Source organism: Chanodichthys erythropterus, chromosome 21 (genome assembly GCF_024489055.1).
Source record: "Chanodichthys erythropterus isolate Z2021 chromosome 21, ASM2448905v1, whole genome shotgun sequence".
In the NCBI taxonomy this organism is placed as follows: Eukaryota; Metazoa; Chordata; class Actinopteri; order Cypriniformes; family Xenocyprididae; genus Chanodichthys; species Chanodichthys erythropterus.
In genome coordinates, this window is record NC_090241.1 from 3,350,831 (window position 1) to 3,361,882 (window position 11,052).

The 11,052-nt window shown below is 39.4% G+C and overlaps 1 protein-coding gene across 3 annotated transcripts; it reads left to right on the plus strand.

Annotated features, from left to right (window-relative positions):
* Nucleotides 1-211: 211 nt before the first annotated feature.
* On the plus strand, nucleotides 212-9,709 carry etv5b (ETS variant transcription factor 5b). 3 transcript variants are annotated; one of them, XM_067373220.1, is made up of 12 exons: nucleotides 212-338; nucleotides 2,113-2,259; nucleotides 2,405-2,492; nucleotides 2,578-2,625; nucleotides 2,878-2,928; nucleotides 5,522-5,645; nucleotides 5,730-6,017; nucleotides 6,390-6,679; nucleotides 7,592-7,654; nucleotides 7,798-8,036; nucleotides 8,110-8,217; nucleotides 8,379-9,709. In XM_067373220.1, the coding sequence occupies exons 2-12, from the start codon at nucleotides 2,212-2,214 to the stop codon at nucleotides 8,616-8,618; spliced, it is 1,587 nt and encodes a 528-aa protein (XP_067229321.1). In that variant the 5' UTR covers nucleotides 212-338; nucleotides 2,113-2,211; the 3' UTR covers nucleotides 8,619-9,709. The 3 variants fall into 3 exon arrangements, with proteins under 3 accessions (XP_067229321.1, XP_067229322.1, XP_067229323.1); XM_067373221.1 differs by having other exon boundaries at nucleotides 8,110-8,211; XM_067373222.1 differs by lacking the exon at nucleotides 2,113-2,259 and having other exon boundaries at nucleotides 223-338.
* The last annotated feature ends 1,343 nt before the right edge of the window (nucleotides 9,710-11,052 follow it).

Consider the following 11,052-nt stretch of genomic DNA (forward strand, 5'->3'; position numbering starts at 1 on the left):
GAGAAACATCTGGTTGTTGAATGAAACCCAGTCATTCATAAAAACAGGAGAGAGCCCTGCTCTGATTGGCTGACTACAGCCTTATACTCGCATAGGTAATGAGGAGACAGCTATTGGTAAATCGCTTGAATGTCGTGGGGACTAGCCAATGAGTGTGATTCCCAGCGTTAAGCCGATGCTCTTGGAAAAGCAGGCGAGTCCATTGAGAAAATTTCAGTCGCGTCAAGCTGAGGCTGAGCGCGATACCCATTAGTGCTCGCAAACACTGGCTGTTTTTCTCTCTGGGATTTATCAGATCACTCTTTTTTTGTAAAAGCAAAGGATTTAACCACCGTTGGGTGAGTATATTTTACACTCTGCTTTAGCTTTGTATTGTTTAATTGTGAGCCAATGCAAGTTTCATTTTCTGCTTTTATTTTTTATAAAAAGTTGAATTACTTAAAACGCAGCGTTTAGTTTTGCTGGCTCGCACGCCATTTTCTTTGTGCGCAACCATTTCCAAGTGGTTTGTTTTCTCTGTACTTTATGAAGCTTGTTTTAAACTTAAACACAATTGCAGTTTGCTCTCTGCGCAATCCATATGCGGTTTGGCGAAGTGCTTCACGCGCGTTTGGTGTTTTTATGAATGGAACGGCTGAGGTTCTTTTGGGTAGCGCGCACGAAGGATCAAATTTCACTTCATTGAGAAAAACAAGCGTCCGAGGGGAGGGAGGGGGAGCGCGCGGCGATAATGGGCGCTGGGGGGGAAGGGATTGAACTTCTTGAACTCGCTCTTATACCTGTTAACTCGCTGTTGTAATGCTATAATCTCGTTTTACTTATTCAACAACTATAGCTTCCGCTGGCTGCCTTTATTATCGCCAATAAAAGCACAAACTCTTCTTTTTCAGAATGAAAAGTGCAGACGCACGTTCCTCCTGTTTTATAAAGGTCTGATAAGCTTCAGGAAGCAATAATGTTAAGCGATGGATGTTTAATTAGTTCTTGGTCCAGGGAGGTTAGGTGGTGAGGTGTTTTCTTGGCCTCGCGGCTGTAATACGATTTTATGGCCTGAACACTTGCGTCAGGGAAAATAAACACACGTGTGTGATGAAGCGTGAGGAACCGCTTAGGCTTCGCTATTTTATTCCACTATTTAAAGGGATAGTTCACCCAGAAATTAAAGTTGTTCCAAACCCGTATCTTTGTGCACAAAAGAATATATTTGGAAGAATGTTTGTACCCAAGCAGATCTCGTCCCCCTTTGACTACCATAGTCATTGTAGTAACTGTGATCTGCCTGGGTACAAACATTCTTCCAAATTTCTTCTTTTGTGCGTGCAACAGACGTTAAGAGCTGTGCGCGTAAACCTCACTCCCCTGATCTCAAGAGGCGCTCTAGCGACTGACGTTAGAGGCTGCGGTATTTAGGCTTCTTCAGGGTTCGAGTCCCACTTAGAGTGGGAGGTTCGAACAGGAAGGGTTGCGTTGGTGCCGTGACCCGGATGGGAGTGAGGTTTAGGGGGGTGAGTGTAACGGACATGAGCTGTGCATTTAAACCTCACTCCCCTGATCTCAAGAAGCGCTCTAGCGATGGGTTCAAGTCGGGTTCGAGTCCTGCTTTAAGTGAGCATTTAGAACTGGAGTGGTTACATGTGCAGCAGAACAAAAATCTATACGGGTTTGGAACAACTTGAGGGTGAGTAAATGGATAAAAATATATATTTTTTGGGTGAACTATCCTTATTTGCTTTAATAAACATTGCTGCTTTTTTTAAATGATCACTTTAGATTCTTATAGTCTCTTGGATAGTCTCATGGGCAACAGATGGTACTGTATGGTTATGTAAGGACCCCCATCTGTACCGTGAGCCTTAAAGTGTGTGTGTGTGAGGGAGAGAGAAGAGGGTGAGCGAGTGTAAGCGTCCTGCACTAATGCAGCACACTTCATCCGAGCAGGAGCTGAGAGTGAGTGTTACACAAACAAACACGCTAGCTGAAGTTTTCACAGATCAAAGGGACAGTTGGTCCTGAACTGTCAGGACCCGGGACGATCAGTGACAGCTGCATCAGATCCTGACAGAGTGCTTGTCTTACTCTAAGTGCCACTTTTCTCGGCTCTTCTTCCGACAGGCGACGATATCACCCGTGGGCCCACCCCCCCTTTATCCCTGTTTATTCCCGTTTTCCCTCCTGCTGCAGCCCCTTAGGCCGCAGTGAGAAGCAAGCGACATGGACGGGTTTTACGACCAGCAGGTCCCTTTCATGGTGCCCCCCAGTGTACGTCTCTGCTTTAACTTGTCATGCCTCATTTTCTTCACTTTTGTGACTGTAATTCTGATATTTTACTGCAGAATATCCATCAGTGTGGATGGCTGTACACAATGATCACTTGTTCAAAGGTTCATTATTTCTCATTTTACAGAAGTCTCACATGCAGGAACCATCTTGCAGGCCTTTCAATGACCGAAAAAGGAAGTTTGTTGATACTGAGCTGGCACAGGATACTGAGGGTAAACAAATGAACATCCACATCATTTAACCCATGCCCAAACAAATGAGCCTGTGTATTCACAAATCAATCATTTTGTTCCACAGAGCTCTTTCAAGATCTCAGCCAGCTACAAGAGATTTGGATAGCAGAAGGTACGGCAGCAGCTCTAGGTTATGGATTACGTTTCATAACTACTGTTAAAACACAACTTGGTGGTTAATGCATCATCTCAGTGCTTGATCTCTGGGGCCCCATGCAAATGGGATAAGACAATACAGCATACATATAAATAAACATACAAATTATTTATATTCGTGTTAAATATTACATGCCTTTATTCACTGACTCTGAACAGGTCTGAAGCAAGTCAGTCAATATAAATTGTTTTCCTTCTCCATGTGCAGCCCAGGTACCTGATGACGAACAGTTTGTTCCAGATTTCCAGTCGGATAACTGTGAGTACCTTTTGAATATTCATGTAACAAGGAAGTGGGGTTGGTTGTAGAATAGCATATAGAACTTGTCTTAATGAATTATAGAAACTCCTGGCATAAGAAAAACATTTTATTTATGCTGCACAAATTATTATGATTGGATAATTTGCTATTGACATTATAAAGCATACCTTCCCCCTTGAAACAAAAAAAAATAGTTAGTTTTTTTTTTTTTTTTTCTCAAGAGTTTCTGTGCCAAACCTGATTCCTAGGCATGAGTTAAAGATGTTTGTGTGTGTATGTGTGTGTGTGTGTGTGTGTGTGTGTGTGTGCATGCACACATGTGAGGCCCAGTGTGTCGCTGCGGTGCTGTAACTCATGGCAGCCTCCAGCTTGGTGACATTTTAATGGGGCTGGATCCTCGGCGCACACACACACTGGTTATTATGTGCCGGTGAACAGTGCTCTGGCTGTTTCCCTTGTTAGTTTTTCTTCCCATTTGGCTCTGAATAAGTCTTAATTGTGTGCACTTTCTATGGTGTCAATGGTGTTTATTGTAGAACGTGAATGCACATGGATGTGTTTGCATAGAAATTGTGTGTGAGAGGGTATGTGTGTGTTTGTCTGGCACAATTCCTCTTATCTGGCATCGTGCCTGTAGCTCTCACAGGCCCCTCTTTCACCACAGCTGGGCAGTGGGGCCCTTTTTTCCATAGGAATCACGTGATAGTCTGCGAGTTCTGACTTGCAGCCTCCTTTTCTAGAGGGAAAGGCCTTTTTTCCTCCCCCTTTTAAAATAAGTAGTTCCAGTAGTTCAGTGCTTAATATTTATCCCCAGAAACATACTAGGTTAGGTATGTTGTTTCCACAACGGAATAAAAAATACAAGATAATTGCGACTTTTTTTCTCACAATTGTAAGTCCAATTCTAAGGGAGAAAAAACTTTTTCTCCAGAATTGGAAGTTTATAACTCTCAATTCTGACTTCATAACTCGCAATTGCGACTATATCATGCAATTCTGACTTCATAACTCGCAATTGCGACTATATCATGCAATTCTGACTTCATAACTCGCAATTGCGACTATATCATGCAATTCTGACTTCATAACTCGCAATTGCGACTATATCATGCAATTCTGACTTCATAACTCGCAATTGCGACTATATCATGCAATTCTGACTTCATAACTTGCAATTGCGACTATATCATGCAATTCTGACTTCATAACTTGCAATTGCGACTATATCATGCAATTCTGACTTCATAATTTGCAATTGCGACTATATCATGCAATTCTGACTTCATAACTCGCAATTGCGACTATCATACAATTCTGACTTCATAACTCGCAATTGCGACTATCATACAATTCTGACTTCATAACTTGCAATTGCGACTATATCATGCAATTCTGACTTCATAATTTGCAATTGCGACTATATCATGCAATTCTGACTTCATAACTTGCAATTGCGACTATATCATGCAATTCTGACTTCATAACTCGCAATTGCGACTATCATACAATTCTGACTTCATAACTCGCAATTGCGACTATCATACAATTCTGACTTCATAACTCGCAATTGCGACTATCATACAATTCTGACTTCATAACTTGCAACTGCGACTATATCATACAATTCTGACTTCATAACTCGCAATTGCGACTATATCATGCAATTCTGACTTCATAATTTGCAATTGCGACTATATCATGCAATTCTGACTTCATAACTCGCAATTGTGACTATCATACAATTCTGACTTCATAACTCGCAATTGCGACTATCATACAATTCTGACTTCATAACTTGCAATTGCGACTATATCATACAATTCTGACTTCATAACTCGCAATTGCGACTATATCATGCAATTCTGACTTCATAACTCGCAATTGCGACTATATCATGCAATTCTGACTTCATAACTCGCAATTGCGACTATCATACAATTCTGACTTCATAACTCGCAATTGCGACTATCATACAATTCTGACTTCATAACTTGCAATTGCGACTATCATACAATTCTGACTTCATAACTCGCAATTGCGACTATCATACAATTCTGACTTCATAACTTGCAACTGCGACTATATCATACAATTCTGACTTCATAACTCGCAATTGCGACTATCATACAATTCTGACTTCATAACTTGCAATTGCGACTATATCATGCAATTCTGACTTCATAATTTGCAATTGCGACTATATCATGCAATTCTGACTTCATAACTTGCAATTGCGACTATATCATGCAATTCTGACTTCATAACTCGCAATTGCGACTATCATACAATTCTGACTTCATAACTCGCAATTGTGACTATATCATGCAATTCTGACTTTATAACTCGGAAATGCGAGTTTATATAACGCAATTCTGAGAAATTAATTGCAAAATGTAAACTCGCAATTGCGAGGAAAAAAAGTCAGAATTGCGAGAGAAAAAGTCGCAATTATCTTTTTTATTCAGTGGCGGAAACAAACTTCCATAGTTAGGTTCCCAGTCAAAGAACTGTATTTTTATTTTGACATTTTAGTTAATGTAGACTGTATTTGTGCCACATAAATTTAAATGGAAAAACTTTGTTTCTCTAGTGATGTTCCATGGACCTCTTCAAACTAAAGTAAAGAGGGAACTGAGCCCAAGCAGGGAATTTTCCCCCTGTGGACAAGAGCAGAGACTCTCTCCATATGGAGAGAAGTGCCTATATAACTACAGGTATACATTTCCTCATCCTTTCCCCATCTTTCCCTTCCCATATTCCCTCTCGCTCATGCTTTATTTGTATTTTGTCAATTTTAGTGCCTTCGACAGAAAGCCATTTTCTTTCAACAAGCCACTGACTCCTCCTTCTACACCGGCATCACCCTTCGGCTCCTCCACCAGCACAGCAACGCATCATGTGCAAAAAAGAGCGATGCCACCAGCCCAAACTCAGACACAAGGACTGCCACTACTACCTGTCCACAACCACAGTTCTACCCCACCACATCAGAGAGCACAGACTCCACTCCACAGTCAAAGCCCACCGTTTGCTGTGCCCTGCCCACCTGTTAATCACCCAGATGCCTCCTACAGCACAGACCACAGGTATGAATATATGACATCTTGCAATTTATTACTAGGTGGTTTTTCTTTACGACACTTCATTTTTTTGGGTCACGGTGTTCGATTTCTAACCTCGTTTCTATCTTTGCCTTCAGCTTGAGCTGCTCGTGCATGTTAAAAGTACTGTAATCAGCTCAGGTTGAGCCTTTCATTGGGTTTTATCTTGTTAAAGATGCCACACTGACCTGGAAAGCAGTTCTATGTTTATCCCATTCAAGTCTTCAGGTTTAACTAATGGAAAAAAAGGCTTATCCCTTTGATGTGAAGCTCATGATCTCAATGTTGTTAATAATGCTTTCTCATGTCTTTTTTCCTCTTTCTTCCCCCCCTTTCTCTTACTCTTCATCTCGTTAGGTTCCATCGGCAGCTTTCCGAGCCCTGTCTGCCGTTCCCACAGTCCGATGGCCGTTGTCAGACACCTTACCCCCCGCAGAACCGCGGCCATTTTCCCCGACACAGCCGCCCCCCTTATCACCGGCAGATGTCAGAGCCATTGGTGCCAATGCCTCCGCAGGGATTCAAAAAGGAAATGGTGGATCCTCGTTACAATGAGCAGGGTGTGCAAAACATGGGACCTCCTCGTGCACCATTGATCCACCAACTGTCAATCAAACAAGAGCCCAGAGACTTCGGCTTTGACTCGGGTGGGTGTAAATCTCTGAGATTTGGGATTCAGTCCCTGTGAAGCATGTAGTGATGTAATGAGAACCTTTTAGCTCCCACTAGGTCTGTTGGTTGTGAAACTGTCATAATAGCAACACAAGCGAAAGGTCCAGTGTCAGGAGTTTAGCCACATATGAAAGCTCACACAGAAGTCACTTTCTCTTGGTCAACTTGCCAAATTTGTAAACTCAAGATGAAATCTGCATGTGGAAATCTTTTGCCCTGAAGCGAAATTCCCAGTAGCACAGTAGAACTCTGATAAACTTGAAATTCCAAATTTTACATTATATTGTATTATATTACATTGTATACTTTTTAAAATATTTTTAAAACTTGAACTCCCAAATTATTCTATTCTATTCTATTCTATTAAATTTGTGAGTTCAAGTTTTAAAAATAATTTTAAAAATATACAATACAAAATAAAACAATATATTTATATTATATTATAGAATAGAATAGAATAGAATATATTATATTATATTATATTATATTATATTATATTATATTATATTATATTATATTATATTATATTATATTATATTATATTATAATTTTTAAAAACTGGAACTCCCATATTATTATATTAATTATATTATATTATATTATATTATATTATATTATATTATATTATATTATATTATATTATATTATATTATATTATATTATATTATAGTTTTTAAAAACTTGAACTCCCAAATTATATTATATTATATATTTTTAAATTATTTTAATAATTATAATTAATAATTTAATAACTCCCCAAATTTATATTGTATATAATTTTTTATTTTTATTTTTTCATGGAAATTGGGAATTCCTATAAGTGTGTATGTATGTATTATTAATGTGATTTTTATAATCTTCTCAATTCTGATCTTCTTGTCTTGCAGAAGTACAGAATTGCCAGTCATCTTTTGGCAAATCAGCAAATTTCTATGGCACCAGCAGTGAGGGTGAGACTTTTTCTTCTATAATTTCTTTGAAGTGCAGATGTTTTATTAAGCAACAGCTTCTGATTAGTCTTATGTTTTAATGACATTTCTTTCTCAGACTGTCCATATTAAAATCTCTCTCTTTCTCTGGCTGTCGACTGCAGGTTTTGGGTATGATGGAGAATCCCACCTCTATTATGATGATGCATGTGTGGTCCCAGACCGCCTGGAGGGAAAGCTGAAGCAGGAGGGTGGAGGTTTCCGGGAGGGTCCTCCATATCAGCGAAGGGGGTCTCTGCAACTCTGGCAGTTCCTGGTCACTCTGCTGGATGACCCATCCAACAGCCACTTCATTGCTTGGACTGGCCGTGGGCTTGAGTTTAAACTCATTGAACCAGAGGAGGTGAGTGTGTTATGAAAGCAAATGACTTTGTAGACCAGCCGACTAGCAGAATTAACACCCACATTTTCAATAGGTTGCTCGCCGTTGGGGTATCCAGAAGAACAGGCCCGCGATGAATTATGACAAGCTGAGCCGCTCCCTGCGTTACTACTATGAGAAGGGCATCATGCAGAAGGTAAAGGCACGTTCACGTTCCAATGTCATTTTTCTTCTTTCAATCCCTTAATGATTAGATTGTAGTTCCCTCATTGGCTGTAGTTAGTAAAGTCCACCCCATCAAAGCATATCAGCTTTTTCCAAACAAGATTTTCTAAAACCTTTATCTTTCTCGTTCACATACAGGTTGCTGGAGAGCGGTATGTGTACAAGTTTGTGTGTGATCCAGATGCACTCTTCTCCATGGCATTCCCTGACAACCAGAGGCCCAGTCTGAAGGTTGACCCCGACGGGCTGCAGGTTCCTGAGGATGACACCGTTCCTCTCTCACACTTTGATGAGACTAACAGAAGCTGTAGTTATCCAGCAGAAGCCAGGGACCAGTGCTTAGTTGGGCCGTCCTTTCCTGAAAATTACGCTTTCTGAACTGCTTCGCTACGGCCGAGCGGACCAGAACTCTAAAATGCATCCTCGCACTCCAAATGCAGCTCACGTCAAACTGTAATCACTCCAATGAAGAATCTGTAAAGCCTGCTGAAAAGTCTCTAGACTTTCTTGCCGCATTTTTATTGTTCATTTTGTTTACTTACACAGGTTGGAAAAATGTCTGCTTTTTTAAATTTACCAACAACAACACACAAAAAAAACAAAAAACGTAAAGGGACACAACAGTATTTTTCAGTATAACCTTTAATTTTATATATATATAGATATATAAATAAGTGTATATTTTAAAATATGGCTTTTGTGCACTGCTTTCTTTGTGTATTGGGCCTGGTGTCTTTTTTTTTTTTTTTTTTAATGCTCTGCTTCAGTGAGATTTTTAGACTTTTGACAATGCATAATGATGCACCTCAGGCTGTTGTCATTATCAGAGTGTATATAGCTTTGATTATAATCTGGATAAATGCACAATTTTTCTCCAGCTGGCCAAGTAAAATGCTTTATAACTGTTCAGAAATGGTTATTTCAACTGCTTTTGTAATGTGATTTTTATGGATATGGGCTGGGGTAGAATGGGCAAAAACTGCGCTGGGGAATTGAAAAAAGTGAAATCTATGTATATTATGAGTATATTTTTGCAAAAGCAGAATTGCATTGTATAAGCTGTACAACAGACTTTTATCACTTCTAATCTGTTCTTTTTGTACAGTGGTGTGTGTGAAATTGAAAGCAAGCTCTTGATATAGGGGGAAATCGAGGCTGATTACTGATTCAGGATCAGTCATGCTTGTGCGACCTTTAACTGTTTACCAAAGGATTACAGCAAGGCCATCTGATCACTGTTCAGTAGTAAACAAGCATAGCATGAATCCCCCTAGCTCTTTCCACCTTCACTGTCAACCTTGCTTGTCTGTCCTGGGTACAACAGACCCCTAGTTCTGTTTCACTGTGGATAAAACTGTTGTTTCATTGTCTTTTGAAGACAATTTCTTTCATTAAGAATTTTCAAGTACAGTTTTGGTGTACAATTACAGATCTGTATTTTCTAAACTACAAGGTACAGGATAAATAAACGTCCATAAACAGATATGGTTCTTTTTGGATATGGTTTGTTTGGTTTTTGTCTCATTTATAGCCACCTCTACTTTGAGAACATATCTGGGGTAAATGAACAGCGTTATGACGGTCATTAAATTCTACTTAAAGGGTTAGTTCACCCAAAATGAAAATTCTGTCTACTCACCCTCCTGTCGTTCCACACCCATAAGACCTTCGTTCATTTTCAGAACACAAATTAAGATATTTTTGTTGAAATCCGATGGCTCAGTGAGGCCTGCATAGGGAGCAATGACATTTCCTCTCTCGAGATCCATTAATGTACTAAAAACATATTTAAATCAGTTCATGTGAGGACAGTGGTTCAATATTAATATTATAAAGCGACAAGAATATTTTTGGTGTGCCAAAAAAAAAAAAAATTATTTAGTGATGTCCGATTTCAAAACACTGTTTCAGGAAGATTCAGAGTGTTATGATTCTTCTGTGTCGAATCATGATTCGGATCGCGTGTCAAACTGCTGAAATCACGTGACTTTGGCACTCCGAACCGCTGATTCGACACACTGATTCATTTGTGCTCCGAAGCTTCCTGAAGCAGTGTTTTGAAATCGGCCATCACTATATAAGTCATTATTTTGTTTTTTTGGCGCACCAAAAATATTCTCGTCGCTTTATAATATTAATATTGAACCACTGTACTCACATGAACTGATTTAAATATGTTTTTAGTGCATTAATGGATCTTGAGAGAGGAAATGTCATTGCTCCCTATGCAGGCCTCATGTTCCTAACTCTGTTGATCCAGGAACATGTCTTGCTTGGAAAAATCACGGTTACCTAGTGTATGATGGCCTTTTTTTGTTTCAGACCATCAGTGTGTCACCTATTATGCACTAAAAGTATGTACTGTTTTTGAGAAAAAAAGTGTGTAGCAGAAGAGTATGATTTTTGGGACAATTTGGTTTTTAACTGACGCTCTGTCGCTTAGTTACGTGCCACCGTTTAAACTGCCCTGTCAGTTATCTTGTCACAGTTAAAATCTTCCACATTCAATTAAATTTAATTTCCTACCGCTTCAGAGAGAAATGTATTCGCACGTTGATCTTCCAGTCATGGGTCTTTCATGCAGAGAACTCTCCTCATGTTTACATAATAATGCATTTAAAAGTTAATGACCAAATGCATCGGAAAAAAATGGAACTGGTGCGGCGTTCGTTACGTAAGTTGAATAGGGAAGGCGTAGGACATACAGCATAAGCTTTTTGAAGAATACAGAAAGCAGAAGCATGTGCAAGGCGATAATTTGTTTTTATAAAGCATATACAGTTGTATTTTTTTAGAAAATGACCGATCGTTG

Bases quoted from the DNA above. Each gene is read 5' to 3' on its own strand.
- etv5b (XM_067373220.1), top strand. From the start codon at position 2,212: ATGGACGGGTTTTACGACCAGCAGGTCCCTTTCATGGTGCCCCCCAGT. The intron at 6,018-6,389 runs GTATGAATATAT...TCATCTCGTTAG, and splicing joins TCCTACAGCACAGACCACAG to GTTCCATCGGCAGCTTTCCG. The intron at 6,680-7,591 runs GTGGGTGTAAAT...CTTGTCTTGCAG, and splicing joins AGACTTCGGCTTTGACTCGG to AAGTACAGAATTGCCAGTCA.